The sequence below is a fragment of the Oncorhynchus clarkii genome, unplaced genomic scaffold, assembly GCF_045791955.1.
Source record: "Oncorhynchus clarkii lewisi isolate Uvic-CL-2024 unplaced genomic scaffold, UVic_Ocla_1.0 unplaced_contig_13505_pilon_pilon, whole genome shotgun sequence".
NCBI lineage: Eukaryota > Metazoa > Chordata > Actinopteri > Salmoniformes > Salmonidae > Oncorhynchus > Oncorhynchus clarkii.
This window is the reverse complement of record NW_027259872.1, coordinates 1-17,961: the sequence shown is the minus strand read 5'-3', so window position 1 is coordinate 17,961 and position 17,961 is coordinate 1. Positions and strand designations below refer to the sequence as shown.

Below are 17,961 nucleotides of genomic sequence, written 5' to 3'. Positions count from 1 at the left end.
GGGTGCCTCACTTGAGTGGGTTGAGTCATTGACGTGATCTTCCTGTCTGGGTTGGCGCCCCCTTGGGTTGTGCCGTGGCGAAGATCTTTGTGGGCTATACTCGGGCTTGTCTCAGGATGGTAAGTTGGTGGTTGAAGATATCCCTCTAGTGGTGTGGGGGCTGTGCTTGGCAAAGTGGGTGGGGTTATATCCTGCCTGTTTGGACCTGTCCGTGGGTATCATCGGACGGGGCCACAGTGTCTCCCGACCCCTCCTGTCTCAGCCTCCAGTATTTATGCTGCAGTAGTTTGTGTCAGGGGGCTAGGGTCAGTTTGTTATATCTGGAGTACTTCTCCTGTCTTATCCGGTGTTCTGTGTGAATTTAAGTATGCTCTCTTTCTCTCGGAAGACCTGAGCCCTAGAACCATGCCTCAGGACTACCTGGCATAATGACTCCTTGCTGTCCCCAGTCCACCTGGCCGTGCTGCTGCTCCAGTTTCAACTGTTCTGCATGCGGCTATGGAATCCTGACCTGTTCACCGGACGTGCTACCTGTCCCAGACCTGCTGTTTTCAACTCTCTAGAGACAGCAGGAGTGGTAGAGATACTCTTAATGATCGGCTATGAAAAGCCAACTGACATTTACTCCCGAGGTGCTGACTTGCTGCACCCTCGTGAACTACTGTGATTATTATTATTTGACCATGCTGGTGATTTATGAACATCTTGGCCATGTTCTGTTATAATCTCCACCCGGCACAGCCAGAAGAGGACTGGCCACCCCACATAGCCTGGTTCCTCTCTAGGTTTCTTCCTAGGTTCTGGCCTTTCTAGGGAGTTTTTCCTAGCCACCGTGCTTCTACACCTGCATTGCTTGCTGTTTGAGGTTTTAGGCTGGGTTTCTGTACAGCACTTTGAGACATCAGCTGATGTACGAAGGGCTTCATAAATACATTTGATTTGATCTCTATTCCACATCAGGTAACTAACTGATCTAAGCAGTAGAATCAGACACAAAAAAAAAAACAGGTAAAAATACACCTTTTGGAACAGCGGGGACTGTGAAGAGACAAAGGTACAGACCAACGCATATTGTTGTATGGTGGTATTATACATGTTGTATTGTAGTGGTGTAGTAATGTTGTATGGTGGTATTATACATGTTGTATTGTAGATGTGTAGTGGTGTAATATTGTTGTATGGTGGTATTATACATGTTGTATTGTAGATGTGTAGTGGTGTAATAATGTTGTATGATGGTATTATACATGTTGTATTGTAGTGGTGTAATATTGTTGTATGATGGTATTATACATGTTGTATTGTAGTGGTGTAATAATGTTGTATGGTGGTATTATACATGTTGTATTGTAGTGGTGTAATATTGTTGTATGATGGTATTATACATGTTGTATTGTAGTGGTGTAATATTGTTGTATGGTGGTATTATACATGTTGTATTGTAGTGGTGTAACATTGTGGTATTATACATGTTGTATTGTAGTGGTGTAATATTGTTGTATGGTGGTATTATACATGTTGTATTGTAGTGGTGTAATATTGTTGTATGGTGGTATTATACATGTTGTATTGTAGTGGTGTAATATTGTTGTATGGTGGTATTATACATGTTGTATTGTAGATGTGTAGTGGTGTAATATTGTTGTATGGTGGTATTATATTGTGGTATTATATATGTTGTATTGTAGATGTGTAATATTGTGGTATTATACATGTTGTATTGTAGATGTGTAGTGGTGTAATATTGTGGTATTATACATGTTGTATTGTAGTGGTGTAATATTGTTGTATGGTGGTATTATACATGTTGTATTGTAGATGTGTAGTGGTGTAATATTGTTGTATGGTGGTATTATACATGTTGTATTGTAGATGTGTAATATTGTGGTATGGTGGTATTATACATGTTGTATTGTAGTGGTGTAATATTGTTGTATGGTGGTATTATACATGTTGTATTGTAGTGGTGTAACATTGTGGTATTATACATGTTGTATTGTAGTGGTGTAATATTGTTGTATGGTGGTATTATACATGTTGTATTGTAGTGGTGTAATATGTGGTATTGTAGTGGTATTTGTTGTATACATGTTGTATTGTAGTGGTGTAATATTGTGGTATTATACATGTTGTATTGTAGTGGTGTAATATTGTTGTATGTGGTATTATACATGTTGTATTGTAGTGGTGTATATATACATGTTGTATTGTAGATATTGTGTATTATACATGTTGTATTGTAGTGGTGTAATATTGTTGTATGGTGTTGTATTGTAGTGGTGTACATGTTGTATTGTAGTGGTGTAATATTGTGGTATTATACATGTATTGGTGGTATTATTGTGGTATTATACATGTTGTATTGTAGAATATTGTTGTATGGTGGTATTATACATGTTGTATTGTAGATGTGTAATATTGTTGTATGATGGTATTATACATTGTTGTATTGTAGTGGTGTAATATTGTGGTATTATACATGTTGTATTGTAGTGGTGTAATATTGTTGTATGGTGGTATTATACATGTTGTATTGTAGTGGTGTAATATTGTGGTATTATACATGTTGTATTGTAGATGTGTAGTGGTGTAATAATGTTGTATGGTGGTATTATACATGTTGTATTGTAGATGTGTAATATTGTGGTATGATGGTATTATACATGTTGTATTGTAGTGGTGTAATATTGTTGTATGGTGGTATTATACATGTTGTATTGTAGATGTGTAGTGGTGTAATATTGTTGTATGGTGGTATTATACATGTTGTATTGTAGTGGTGTAATATTGTTGTATGGTGGTATTATACATGTTGTATTGTAGTGGTGTAATATTGTGGTATTATACATGTTGTATTGTAGATGTGTAGTGGTGTAATACATGTTGTATTGTAGTGGTGTAATATTGTGGTATTATACATGTTGTATTGTAGATGTGTAGTGGTGTAATAATGTTGTATGATGTATTGTATTATATGAGATGTAAGTGCCTTAATGCGTTTGGACCCCAGGAAGAGTAGCTGCTGCCTTGGCAACAGCTAATGGGGATCCCTAATAAATACCATGTTTGAACAGTAAGTCTGTTGACTTTACAGTAGATCGGAACGGTCAGATGGCTATTGTAACTGTAAAGCTCTTATTTTATGACCCGCATATAGAATTTCCAAACAGAACACATGCGTTCTGTTCTGAGATAGACTGGTCCAGTTTGCATGCAGAACAGAACACAGAAGCACAGCACAAGCATAAAAGACACCACATATACACACTGCAGTGCGCCTGCTAAGTCACTCAAACATTCACAAGGGCACACGGTCCTACACATTGGCCTCCACGGTCAATTAGACATTTTCACAGATACACCCAAACACTTCTATTCTTAGACGGCGCGATATCACACACACTACCTGAGGGGCTCCAGGTGTGTCCAACACCAGGTCAGGCAGCTCCCTTAGTAACTTGTCAAAGGAGCTCTCCACGTCGCTACGGCTCAGCACGCGGCCACACAGGTCCGTCAACAGCCTGGACGTCAGCTCTCTGTGGCTGGCCTTTGCCTCCAGGGCCAGGCTCACAGCCAGCATGGGCACCCCGCTAGACATGGAGCCCAGGTTGAGTTCACCCAGGAGCTCCTACGGAGGTGAGAGAGGGGGATGGGTTTTGGTCAGATGGAATAAAGAGTCGGTCATTATAGAGAGATAGAGAGAGATAGAGAGAGAGAGAGAGAATTGGCCAAGAAGAGGGAGTGGGCTCATAGGGTCAAATCAGAGAACATAGCTACATCCTTCAGAATTAACTCTGTCTACTGTCAGATAAAAAGGCAGAAGCAGGTCCACCAGTGTTTAGGACATTAAAAGCACTAGTTCGCCCTACAGAAAACTCTGTTGAAATGAACCTACCGCTACTTCATTGGTGTCGCCGTGTTCAAAGTACTCCTGCACGATGGGAGTGAGCGTCTTCTCAAAGGCCCCTTCCTCCAGTGGAGGAACCACCGTCTCATACACACAGTTCTCCTGTAGACACCAGAAAGCAGAGCAATGAAGCCGATCAAGACTGGATACCAAAAAAACTTGTATGGTTTACTTAAGGCCCTGAGTTCTCATGAGCAGGTAAAACTCAGGTACAATATGGTTAGGGCCCTAACTCAGACGGTCATAGGTCCAAAATAAAAATGGTCCAATACCTGAGCTTCGTCATAGTTGGGGTCTTTGACGTCGACCTCCTCCAGGTCGTACACTTCTCCAGGTGGGCCCCACACCCCTTTGCCCCCCGCCCCACCTGACAAAGAACAAGGACAATGCCTGTGATGTTTTCAAAACAGAAACAGTTTCATGGTGCAAAATAATCTGTATGTAGCAAAACGTAAAAAAATATTATAATCTGGCAGTGCGATTTAAAAGATGCAATATGCAGAAATCGCGCCGCCATTTCCTGGTTGCTAAAATAGTTTGCGACAAAACAAGTATAGTGTAGAGAATCATTGTTCCATCTAAACCACTGAAGTCTTTTCCATAGCCCAAAACTTAACAGGAAGCATAGAAATAGCCACATACACTGAACAGAAATATAAAAAGCAACATGCAAAGTGTTGGTCCCATGTTTACCATACGCACAAATTTGCTTATATCCCTGTGAGGTGAGCATTTCTCCTTTGCCAATATAATCCATCCACCTGACAGTTGTGGCATAACAAGAAGCTGATTAAGCAGCATGACCATTACACAGACGCACCTTGTACTGGGGACAATAAAAATCCACTCTAAAATGTGCAGTTGTCACACAGAATGCTACAGACATCTCAGGTTGAGGGAGCGTGCAATTGGGAAGCTGACTGCAAAAATGTCCACCAGATCTCTTGCCAGATAATTAAATGTTCATTTCTCTACCATAAACCACCTCCAATGTCATTTTAGAGAATTTGTCAGTACGCCCAACAGGCCTCACAACCGCTGACCACGTGTAACCACACCAGCCCAGGAGCTCCACATACAGCTTCTTCACCTAAAGGATCATCTGAGACCAGCCACCCGGACAGCTGATGAAACTGAGTAGTATTTGTCTGTAATAAAGTATTTTTTTGTGGGGAAAACATATTCTGATTCACTGGGAAGCCAGGCCCAGCCAGTGGACTTATGCCCTCCCAGGCCCACCCATGTCTGTACCCCTGCCCAGCCAGTGGGCCTATGCCCTCCCAGGCCCACCCATGTCTGTACCCCTGCCCAGCCAGTGGGCCTATGCCCTCCCAGGCCCACCCATGTCTGTACCCCTGCCCAGCCAGTGGGCCTATGCCCTCCCATGTCTGTACCCCTGCCCAGCCAGTGGGCCTATACCCTCCCATGTCTGCACCCCTGCCCAGTAATGTAAAATCCATAGATTAGGGCCTAATGATTTATTTCAATTGACTGATGTCCTTATATGAACTGTAACTCCGTAAAATCATTGTTTATATATTTGTTCAGTATAAAAATAGCCACAGAATGCTCCTTTCTTCAGCAATGTGCGTTATAAAAAGGGGCTACTGTTGACGCATTGCTCAGATTAAGGTGAAGTCATCCCTAGACATTGGTTTTAGGGTCAGTTTCACATTTCCCCCTCTTAGGGTTAAGGTTAGGATTTAGGGAAGGCAAGCTGATCCTAGATCTGAATCACCCCAGAGCTTTCAAAAACATACTACTATCCAGTAGCCGATATGTGGTCACCTGCAGCGGGTTGACATTACAATGCAGCCTACACAAACACTGTGCTGACAAAGGAAAGAAGATCAACAGTACAATATACAGCACGGCACACACACAGCAGCGTTCTGTGCTTGAGACAGGATGTCTCCAATACAACTGAAGTGAAACACTGAAAACCACCTTCTCCAGAAAGACAGAGAACATTCGTCACAAAATACCACAGGCAGACAGAGACACTACTGATTGTGGAAGCCAATATGAAACATTACAAACAGGAACTGGCCTAACTATACAGGGGTACAGATAAGGGGAGCACAACAATACCCCCTTCCTCGATATGACACTTCCTATATAGTGTGTGTTGTCAGAAAGGATAGCACTTTAAAGGCTCAACTGGTGACAGACCACATATTTTTAAAAAAAGGGGTCATTCCTCATTAGTAAGTAAGTGTTACACAAAGCCACATCTGTTGGTGGCTCTGTAGAAACAGATTGCCAGTCTATTTAAGAAGAGAGCCATTTCCAAAGCAGCTCAGCTCGTCTAGGCCTAGGCCCCCCACCCTCCTATAAGTCCCACCCAGCGTGTGTGTGTGTGTGTGTGTGTTACATTCCGCCTGTATATAGCTTTGCCCCTTTAGAATGTTGTCTGTGCCATGGCTGATTCCGGAACATGTACCTATTACCCTTGTTGCCCTGAGAGATTCCACCCATAGAATAGTTTCAGTTATGCTTCCAAAACCTTACACCACTAACTTTTACAGGAGCCCATAAAACCACAGCGGGACCTAGACTGTGTTCCAAACGGAACCCTATTCCCTTTACTATAGTGAATAGGTTGCCATTTGGGACAGAAGCCCAGGCATTTACATTGACATCATGGCACCGTTCTTTGGTTACATAACTCAAATACGTCTGTGCCAAGACAATACGGCTCCTTTCTATCAGAAAATAACTAACTGTGCTTCTGAACTAACTGTACTGTGCTTCTGCAAGATGTTATTTTGGCAATGGGGACTGACAAAGGCCAAGAAAGATACTGCAGTTTCATTTAATCAGATAAGAACTGAACCAACCAGTTCAAAAGGTGTCTCAGAGCATGAGTACTGATCTGGGATCAGATTCCCACCTTTCCACATAATCATATCCATTAAGCTCTAAAAAGGCTAAACTGATCCTTTATCAGCACTCTTACTCTGAAAGTCACTGTCAATATGGGACCAGAGGACAGACCGCTGGGGGTATGGCAAGCTGCTCTGACTACAGCCCAAATGACACCCTATTCCCTATGTAGTGCACTACTTTTGACCGGGGACCATAGGGATCTGGCAAAAAAAAAATAGGGTACCATTTGGGACACACACTTTGAATCTGCTGAGAAGCAGCTTCCTCTCCAGTAGTACATGCATGACAATTCAGCAGTTATGTATAAGGTGATTACAAAGTAGTAAATAGCTTATCACATTGAAGATTAATATGCATGCAACTATAAGATTTAAAAGGAGTCAATCATGTCATTGGTAAACAAGCCAGGCTAGTTGGAGCTGTTGGCCACAATGGGAAGGGGATGTCATCTACAACAAACCGCCATGCTCTTGTCATCTAGGTTACTTTATTGTTATTGCCTAGTTTGCATGTCCTTGGACAAATGCTCAATCTTGTTTCAGTTATCCAGATCTGTTAGACAAAGAGCCATTGGTTAGATATTATAATGGGCTGAATTATGGAGCCTCTAATAGTGATATGATTTAAATATCTGATTTTTCTTTATTCTTGACTCCAGGAAGGATCTTACATCATTACAAATCATCTACAAAGTCAGTCACCTTCAAGGTCATAGGTCATAGGTCTAGTGGAAACTTCTATCAGGAAAAAAAAGTATTCAGCGGATGGACGCCAAAAGGAGATAAGAGTTGTGTTAATATAAGTGAGTGATCGGATCAGCCTCACCTTGCCATTTAAAAAAAAAAAAACACACTAATCGGTTTACTACTGGGCTGGCAGTTGGAGAGGCAGGGACAGAGAGAGATCTCTTGGGGACTAGATCATGAGTAGCCTTGATTCCAGCCAACAAGAATATGGTGTGATCTCTGGTCACGCAAGACTAGGACACACGACATTGTAACTCTGTAGGCAATGATGGGTTATTCCTTGAAGCATATTTTCACTCAAAACACTAACAGACTAACTTGTTGCTTATCAAGTAATGCAGCAACAGTATTAAACCTGTTAGGTATTACATTATCCTATAAATGTTAACGTCCCATTACTGGTCTTTGGTAGGCTTCAAAGGCCTTACCTTCCCTAGCCGTGACATCACGTTATCACAAGTAGGCCTGTTAACAACACTTCATTACATAACCACATAAATAGTCACTCCCCCATTCCTTTCTCTGACAGTCCTCTTCCCTTCCATTTAACATTATATATGTTTCTAACAGACATAACTCCCCATTCCTTTCTCTGACAGTCCTCTTCCCTTCCATTTAACATTATATATGTTTCTAACAGACATAACTCCCCATTCCTTTCTCTGACAGTCCTCTTCCCTTCCATTTAACATTATATATGTTTCTAACAGACATAACTCCCCATACCTTTCTCTGACAGTCCTCTTCCCTTCCATTTAACATTATATATGTTTCTAACAGACATAACTCCCCATACCTTTCTCTGACAGTCCTCTTCCCTTCCATTTAACATTATATATGTTTCTAACATCGACATAACTCCCCATACCTTTCTCTGACAGTCCTCTTCCCTTCCATTTAACATTATATATGTTTCTAACAGACATAACTCCCCATTCCTTTCTCTGACAGTCCTCTTCCCTTCCATTTAACATTATATATGTTTCTCTGACAGTCCTCTTCCCTTCCATTTAACATTATATATATATATGTTTCTAACAGACATAACTCCCCATACCTTTCTCTGACAGTCCTCTTCCCTTCCATTTAACATTATATATGTTTCTAACAGACATAACTCCCCATACCTTTCTCTGACAGTCCTCTTCCCTTCCATTTAACATTATATATGTTTCTAACATCGACATAACTCCCCATACCTTTCTCTGACAGTCCTCTTCCCTTCCATTTAACATTATATATGTTTCTAACAGACATAACTCCCCATACCTTTCTTTGGAAGTCCTCTTCCCTTCCCTGCCCGAGACTTCCTGTCCAGCAGTTTGCTCTTGGGGCTGGTGGGGGGTACGGTGCCATTAGTACCCCGGGAGGGGTCCCCGTTCTCGCTAAACGAGTCCCCTCTCCCAGAGTCTCTAGAAGAAGTCTTCCTCAGCCTCCTCTTCGCTTTGGCTTTGAGACGGGCCTCGTGGATACTGTTAGGTGCTGAAATCCAGTTGCCATTTATTTCATTCTTGATGTTTTTGGTGATAATGCCGTTCTCCTCTTCGCCCGATAGGAAAGAGTCACTCAGATCATCTGCGTCTGTTGGCAGGGGGTGAAAGAGGTGGTGGAAGACAAGGTAAGAAGGCAGTTTGACTGATTTACCAGAACAAACTCTATTTGCAGATGTTATATTTCATGACAGAGGTTATGGGTAAACTATAAGGTCATTTGATGTTCACAATGCACTAATTGTCTTATAAACATAGTTTTAAAGTGATAGTGTGTGTATTTAATATAATGCATTATGTTATTCTTGGCTATATAAAATGTAAGGCCAGCAGAATACACATCATGATCAGTGGTTACAGAAACCGCTGCAGTCACTCACTGCAAGTTAGAGTCACCAGTAATCACTGAGCTACTTCCGCATCAAAAGTCCAGACAGACTAGACTGGTAAAGATAACTTACCAAGGGGGTTAGCGTTCAGCCATGCCTCGCAGTCAGTTGCCATTGTTTTAAAAAGTGGATTTGGAGCAGCGGAAATGCGTGCGAATAAAAAAAAATTATGCAGACACCTAAAATGATAAAATACCGTTTCAATTAATTTTGATGTGCCAATGAAATTAATGCACGTCAACATGTCCAGACAAGCCCCCCACCCCACCCCTGACCTAATTCATGCATTGATAATCTCCAGACTAAATACAAATCGGTCTACAAAATGTTTTTGGAAAGCAGCACAGCAAATCACTTCTGTCAGTCAATCGTAAACTCCTGCTGCGACGACGCACCACTACGCAGACAAAACAATGACCGCATCGTTGTACAGAAATCAATGACGAGATATTACACGGTAAAAATGGTAAGCATTGAAACAACAAGACTTAAATACAGCTTAAAGTTGATGCACTCTATATATAATTTATATTTCAGGGATAATTTGTATATTGTCATTAGCTTTGCAGTTATCACAAAGTTGAAGGCTGCTTCGGTTGTTGTCACTTGGCAGCCCAAGTCCCAAGCGACGGGAAAATGCACGACAACAACAAAGCCAGCTATATTGCAGTAGGTAAAATCATTTATCGTCGATTTAAAAGAGCTGCTCCATAATGTCATACATTAGCTGTCTACCTTTTGCGTATCCAAAGGAAAATCACTGACCGTGTCTGCCGTTGAAGCTGCTAGTTGATGTGGGTTTTAAATTCTGTTGTTTTTATGTTGTATACCCAGCAACACTTGGCATAGAATTGTGTTTGAGATATACGATTGGCTGACCTTGCAAACGTGTTGTAAAGAGGGCACCAATCAAAATCCCGGATGAGACCTGGCTTCTCGTATTTTCTGTAGGGTCGACTTCCTAATGATGTAGTGCTGCCCCCTATCGTTGGGGTTGCAGAGTAGCAACAATGCGTTTTTGTAAAACTTTCAACACTATTGCTATAACACTATTGCTATAATAACGTCTTATAATAAGCATTTTTGTGTTGGAGAAAAGGTCAAATAACATTCTTTGTTTTATTTGAAACCCAACCAAATAAGCCTAAGTCCTAAATGGTGCAATGTTAGACCCTAAAATAGCTAGAACATTTAGTTCTCAAACTTTTGGGGGCCTGGGACCCCTTTTGTGATAACAAATTCACCAGGGACCCCTCATAATCAGAACACAACTCGAGTGAGATAAAAATAGCATACAAGGAGTACTATGACTGGCAGTGCATGGCCGGATGAACCAAATCTCGGCCCTGGGAAGGAACATTTTAAAGGCCCATGTCTTGTCATCGGAAAATACATTTAGCAGTTTTCAAGCTAATTTCCGGCAATTCTGCACATTCAATTATGGGGCAGAGAGATGTTTTTGTTGTTGCAGCTTTAAAGCTAATATCAATCAAATGTATTTATAAAGCCCTTTTTACATCAGCCGATGTCACAAACTGCTGTACAGAAACCCAGACTAAAACTCCAAACAGTAAGCAATGCAGATGTAGAAGCATGGTAGCTAGGAACAACTCCCTAGGAAAGTAGGAACCTAGGAAGAAACTTAGAGAGGAACCAGGCTCTGAGGGGTGGACAGTCCTCTTCTGGCTGTGCCGGGTGGAGATTATAACAGTACATGGCCAAGATGTTCAAACATTCATAGATGACCAGCAGGGTCAAATAATAATAATCACAGTGATTGTACAGGGTGTAAAAGGTCAGCACCTCAGGAGTAAATGTCAGTTGGCTTTTCATAGCAAATCTTTCAGAGTTAGAGACAGCAGGTGCGGTAGAGAGAGAGAGTCGAAAACAGCAGGTCCGGGACAATGTAGCACGTCCGGTGAACAGGTCAGGGTTCCATAGCAGGCAGAACAGTTGAAACTAGAGCAGCAGCATTTCCAGGTGGACTGGGTGACAGCAAGGGTCAAGATAAAAAGAGAGAGAGAATTAGAGGGAGTATACTTAAATTAACACAGGATAAGGAGTAATACTCCAGATATAACAGACTGACCCTAGCCCCCCGACACGTAAACTATTGCAGCATACTTACTGGAGGCTGATACAAGAGGGGTCGGGAGACACTGTGGCCCCGTCCGACTATACCCCCTGACAGGGCCAACCAGGCAGGATATAACCCCACCCACTTTGCCAAAGCACAGCCCCCACACCACTAGAGGGATATCTTCAAACCCCCAACTTACTACCCTGAGACAAGACCGAGTATAACCCACAAAGATCTCCCCCATGGCACGAACCCGAGGGTGGTTCCAACCCGGACAGGAAGATCACGTCAGTGACTCAACCCACTCAAGTGACGCACCCCTCCTAGGGACGGCATGGAAGAGCACCAGTAAGCCAGTGACTAGGGTTAGAGGCAGAGAATCCCAGTGGAGAGAGTAGAACCGGCCCGGCAGAGACAGAAAGGGCGGTTCGTCAATCCAGGGCCTTTTCGTTCACCTTCACACTCCTGGGCCAGATTCAATCATAGCACCTACTGAAGAGATGAGTCTTCAATAAAGATTTAAAGATCGAGACGGAGCCTGCGTCTCTCACATGGGTAGGCAGACCATTCCATGAAAATGAAGCTCCATAGCAGAAAGCCCTGCCTCCAGCTGTTTGTTTAGAAATTCTAGGGACAATAAGGAGGCCTGCGTCTTGTGACCGTAGCGTAGGTGTAGGTATGTACGGCAGGACCAAATCGGAGAGATTAGGTAGGAGGAAGAGCAGTAAAACCTTGTAATCAGCCTTAACAGGAAGCCCGTGTAGAGAGGCTAGCACTGGAGTAATATGAGAACATTGTTGGGTTCTAGTCAAGATCCTAGCAGCCGTGTTTAGTACTAACTGAAGTATCCTGCAATTCTACACATTTCGCCAAAAGGCCGAGATAAAACTTTGCAATTTTGAAGCTTAAATTACAGCACATGTATGTAAAAAATATATATATTTGGGGGCATACAAGAAGTATTGAGTTGAAATATAATTGGTGAAGTATGTACTGTGTGTGGATACCAATATCCGTGAGAGCTTACCAGGCCCATATTGCCCAGGGGTAAGAACATACAGTACCAGTCAAAAGTTTAGCCACCCTTTGCCTTTATGACAGCTTTGCACACTCTTGGCATTCTCTCAACCAGCTTCATCTGGAATGCTTTTCCAACAGTCTCAAAGGAGTTCTTACATATTCTGAGCACTTGTTGGCAGCTTGCCCTTCACTCTGCGGTCCAACTCATCCCAAACCATCTCAATTGGGTTGAGGTGGGGTGATTGTGGAGGTCAGGTCATCTGATGCAGCACTTCATCACTCTCCCTCTTGCTCAAATAGCCCTTACACAGCTTGGAGGTGTGTTGGATCATTCTCCTGTTGAAAAACAAATTATAGTCCCACTAAGCGCAACCCAGATGGGATGTTGTATTGCTGCAGAATGCTGTGGTAGCCATGCTGGTTAAGTGTGCATTGAATTCCAAATAAATCACTGACGGTGTCACCAGCAAAGCATGCCCACACAATCACTCCTCCTCCTCCATGCTTCATGGTGGGGACCACACATGCAGAAATCATCCGTTAACCTACTCTGCATCTTTTTAAATTTATTTTTCATTTTACCTTTAATGTTTAACTCGAAAAGTGTTTAACTAGGCAAGTATTTAACCAAAGGTTGGAAACAAAAATATCACATTTGGACTCAAATTTGCTTGTGTTTCTTGGTCCAAGCAAGTCTCTGCCTTTTATTGGTGTCCTTTAGAAGTGGTTTCTTTGCAGCAATTCAAACATGAAGGCCTGATTCACTCAGTCTCCTCTGAACAGTTGATGTTGAGATATGTCTGTTACTTGAACTCTGTGAAGCATTTATTTGGGCTGCAATTTCTGAGGCTGGTAACTCTAATGAACTTATTCTCTGCAGCAGAGGTAACTCTGGGTCTTCCTTTCCTGTGGCGATCCTCATGAGAGCCAGTTTCATCATAGCGCTTGATGGTTTTTGCGTCTGCACTTGAAGAAACTTTCAAAGTTCTTGAAATGTTCTACATTGACTGACCTTCATGTCTTAAAGTAACGATGAACTGTCGTTTCTCTTTGCTTATTTGAGCTGTTCTTGACAAAATATGGACTTAGTCTTTTACCAAGTAGGGCTATCTTCTGTATACCATCCATACCTTGTCACAACACAACTGATTGGCTCAAACGCATTAAGAAGGAAATAAATTCCACACATTAACTTTTAACAAGGCACACCTGTTAATTGAAATGTATTCCAGGTGACTACCTCATGAAGCTGGTTGAGAGAATGCCAAGAGTGTGCAAGGCTGTCATCAAGGCAAAGGGTGGCTACTTTGAAGAATCTCAAATTTAAAATATATTTTGATTTGTTTAACACTTTTTTGGTTACTACATGATTCCATTTGTGTTATTTCATAGTTTTGATGTCTTCACTATTATTCTACAATGTAGAAAATAGTAAAAATAAAGAAAACCTTTGAATGAGTAGGTGTGTCCAAACTTTTGACTGTTACTGTAGATATTTAAGTAATACACAATTTCCCTAATCTCTACTACACTACTTTTCCCCATTTCAAAACGTATAGCATTGTGTTCTGTAAATGAGAAAAGTCCAATCGATTATACATAACAAGTTGTTACTGGGAAAAGATAGATAGTTTATTGTATATTTTTCCCCATTTGACTGTAATGTGTAATGTCAATGATCATGTCCAAGAGTGCAATTGACTTGACCAAGTCTGTGCTATCAAAAGGAATAATCATTATACAATTAGTTTTGTCTGACAAGTGTAATATCCTACCTTAACATCTGGGGGCGCTCCCCTCAAACAGTAGAATGTCACAATGCCCCATGCACATGAAAGTAGCAGTTTTTCTCATCCTTAAGGATTTTATTTATGATTTTATTTATGATTTTATTTATGATTTTATTTATGCACGTAGTGTTTTACTGTGTTTTGCTTTCCAAATTGTCTAATAAACTAAACTCATTATTTTGCATCCCATTATTCAATGTGAGAAAATAGAGAAAATAGCTAAATTGGCAACACACACACCACAGGAGGTTGGTGGCACCTTCATTGAGGAGGACGGGCTCGTGGTAATGGCTGGAGTGGAATAGGTGGAATGGCATGAAATACATTAAATGCATGTTTTCCATGGGTTTGTTGTCATTCCATCTGTGCCGTTCCAGCCATTATTATGAGCCGTCCTCCCCTCAGCCTCCGCCACTGATACACAAACAGCTTTCTCTCTTAACATTTTTATTCAAATGATTTCATCAGAAAATAACCATAAGAAAAGTTCAACAAAATCTTAAACACAATCTTAAAACTTGGAGCAACATTCACAGTGTAGAAAACAGAGAGAGAGAGAGCAAGTTTCAAACCCTGCCTCGACAATATATTATACTGGCTTAAAATCACACTTAATTTAACTCTTAACACTTAATTTAACTCTTAAATAACACACATGGTCCAGTTCAAGTTTCTCTACAGTTTAAAGGCACTGTATAAATTATTTAGACATTTGCAAAATATTGAACCTGATTGTGACAAACTTTACAATTCACAAAGTTGTCAAAGTATTTTTAAATTAAATCAAATACGGGACAAAACATAATAGAAGAAAACCTGAAGGAAACGTGTGGCGATACTTTAGCAAAACTGTATCTCCATTTAAAGGAAAATTCCACACATACAATATTTGTAGGTATTTGTTTCATCCGTCGATTGTTGATATAGTCCCAAAATGTTCTGCTTGTCAGAATTTCGGGACTAAAGCATTTACAGCACTTAACATTTCAAGATATGTAACTTTCAAAATTGATGCAAAATGCATCATTACAGGGATGATTTCTGTATTTTGAAAGTTCCATATCTTTCAGACTGATATGTCTTTGTCCATGTCTGTCGGGAACCGTATTCCATTTTGTCTCAATGAACAGACACAGTAGGTATAACAAGTGGGCCTTCATATCCTCCAGTTATACATAAAAACACTGTGTAATGAAATATACATTCAAAATTAAAATATCAGAATTAAACCAACCTGAGGATTACTTCTAAACTGCTACATCTAACAATGGCAGACATGTTCCAAGGCACTTTGCATCTAAAAACGCACTATGTAATATCCCTAACACTTTACTGACTAAAATGAAAAGTTAAACCAAATGATTAAAGTACTATTTGGAGTACAGCTACATGGAACAACATGGAACCAGAACCAGGACAAATACTAATATGGATGACTTTCAGTTCACTATATCACAGAGTCTGACTTCTACAATAATGACTAGAAAGAAGGCTGTGTTTATTCCCGCGATGAAAAACAAACACATTTATTCTCTACTGCAAATAAATCAAAGGGTGAAAGATAGATAAATATCTTTGGTGACCGGTTTTCATTTTCACAAACGTAGTATATTAACACTGGATCCTTTTTAAACTACAGTATTATAGTTTATACTATGTACAGAATCAAACATATTGCTATATTGTATATAGCCTCGTTATTGTTATTTTGTTGCGTTACTATTTCCTTTAGAAAATATTTGTCTTTCTTTTTAACTCTGCATGGTTGGGAATGGGCTCGTAAGTCAGCATTTCACCGTAATATGTATTACTGTATATGGCACATGTGACCAATAACATTTCATTTGATTGGTAGCAATGAGTTTTAGTCCAATCAATTCTCAGAGAATCGCTCTTCTCTAACGGGTCCAGTGCATGTCACCGTGTGACTTCCATCCGATATGTCATTTATTCATTCTCTTTCGTTGAGTAGTCCTTGGCAAGCTCAGGTCACTCAGTCTGTAGCACACACGCAACGCTGTCCACCATCTCAACTTGACAGTACCGAATGATGAGTATAGGTCAGAGGTCACTCTGTAGCTGAGGGGTCAGTTAGTGCACCAAGTAGACTCTCCTCTGCCAGCTGAGACAGGTACTTCTGTGAAGGGCACAAATATAAAAGTTAGCTTTGTGTACGGAGTTGTAGAGTTCCCCTTTAAGTGGGATATTCAACTGCCTTAAAATACTTAGACGATAACATGGCTATCTGCGTTTCACCCTTATTTCTCTTTCCACTATGATACACTATAACTCCATCCGACTTCCTGTGAATTTTAAAATAAGGAGAACCGATTTATCTGTATTGAGTTTCTTATGCATATTCCGCTATAGAAACTCCTCAGACAGAGCTACTGCTGTTTGACACAATAGTGAAGGAGGGAGACCTCAGAGAGTGGAATGTTCTGAGAGAGAGGCAGGTGCTTCCTGAACAGACATTAACCTGTCTAGTTTCTACATTCACTGTATTTCCCCAGTCCTGTTAAAGGCCAAAACCATCAGCAGCAGCCCGCTCTCGGCTAAGCGGGTAGCAGCAGGGAGCCCCCACACACACAATCACACACACAATCACACACACAAAACCCCTCAGCTTTTGACAGACAGCGCAACTGTTCTTGAGGGTTTTTAACCCTCGCAATGTAATCCATCAAATGTGAAGGAATCTTTTCCCCTTCTGGCTGCTTTCAGCTGTGCAGCTTTGTGTGTGTGTGTGTGTGTGTGTGTGTGTGTGTGTGTGCCTGGATGGGCATTGGGCACTAATAGGTAACCTAATACAACTCCCAGTACTCAACACTGTGAGGGGGCCTTCCTGTAGTCAATGGGCTGCCCCTTCCACTGCCTGTTCACAGCCGCACAGAAATACCCTGGCCTGCTGAACCAAGAGCCTGTTGGGAATGAACCTTCAGAATGTTATTACTTTACTTGAAGAGCACAATGGGTCTAACAAATGTAGGACTTTCTATCCGCTAGTTAGTCTACACGTTGCCTGTGCACAAAGGAGGTCCCCAGGAAGGACTAGAGCAGCTGGGCCCATTGGAAGGGAGCCTTTAGGAAGTAAAGGCATGGATAGACTCCCATGGGTGCCACACTAACACCCTCTACTCTACTCACTCATCGAAAGTCTCCTTTTCTGACACCCCACTGTAGGGGGACCCCCCCCCCCCCATGGTGGAGAGGGGAAAAAGCTTTGGATTGTGCTGCCAGTTTTGACGTGTGTGTGTGTGTGTAATAGAGATAGTGAGTGACTGATCTCTGTATCTCGTGTTCTGTCCCATGGTTGGGTAACATGTGCCACACTGTAACTCAACTCTAAAGACATTTTTCTGAACTTTGGTCTCACAATGATGTCACTGAGTTTCCAAGCTTTCCCTGTAATAACTATGTTAATGGCTCTTCTGCAAGGGGTAGGGTAAGTTAACGATGGAGAGGGTTAGTGTTTCCTGCTATCAAAATCCTCCTCTTCTTCCTAACCCGGGCGACGCTAGGCCAATTGTGCGTCGCCCCACGGACCTCCTGGTCGCGGCCGGTTACAACAGAGCCTGGGCGCGAACCCAGAGTCTCTGATGGCACAGCTGGCGCTGCAGTACAGCGCCCTTAACCACTGCGCCACCTGG

The 17,961-nt window shown here is 41.6% G+C and overlaps 2 protein-coding genes across 2 annotated transcripts; both read right to left on the bottom strand.

Annotated features, from left to right (window-relative positions):
• Positions 1–3,340: 3,340 nt before the first annotated feature.
• On the bottom strand, positions 3,341–10,222 carry LOC139400968 (programmed cell death protein 4-like). Its single transcript, XM_071145489.1, has 6 exons — positions 10,157–10,222; positions 9,494–9,600; positions 8,812–9,123; positions 4,180–4,274; positions 3,896–4,009; positions 3,341–3,628 (listed from the first exon to the last, which is right to left on the bottom strand). The coding sequence occupies exons 2-6, from the start codon at positions 9,534–9,536 to the stop codon at positions 3,341–3,343; spliced, it is 852 nt and encodes a 283-aa protein (XP_071001590.1). The 5' UTR covers positions 9,537–9,600; positions 10,157–10,222.
• Positions 10,223–14,741: 4,519 nt separating this feature from the next.
• On the bottom strand, positions 14,742–16,451 carry LOC139400969 (RNA-binding protein 20-like; the record flags this gene model as incomplete). The annotated part of the gene is given in 1 exon segment (XM_071145490.1): positions 14,742–16,451. A coding segment is annotated over 1 exon segment (72 nt), but the record flags the coding sequence as incomplete, so codon positions are not given.
• Positions 16,452–17,961: the final 1,510 nt, after the last annotated feature.

What these genes read in the sequence shown, in the direction of transcription:
- LOC139400968 (XM_071145489.1), bottom strand. Translation starts at nt 9,536, where the DNA reads ATGGCAACTGACTGCGAGGCATGGCTGAACGCTAACCCCCTTG. An exon ending in AAGAGGACTTCCAAAGAAAG is followed by an intron (nt 4,275 to 8,811) that starts GTATGGGGAGTT and finishes GTTCTTTGTCAG; the next exon opens with GTGGGGCGGGGGGCAAAGGG. An exon ending in GCGACACCAATGAAGTAGCG is followed by an intron (nt 3,629 to 3,895) that starts GTAGGTTCATTT and finishes TCACCTCCGTAG; the next exon opens with GAGCTCCTGGGTGAACTCAA.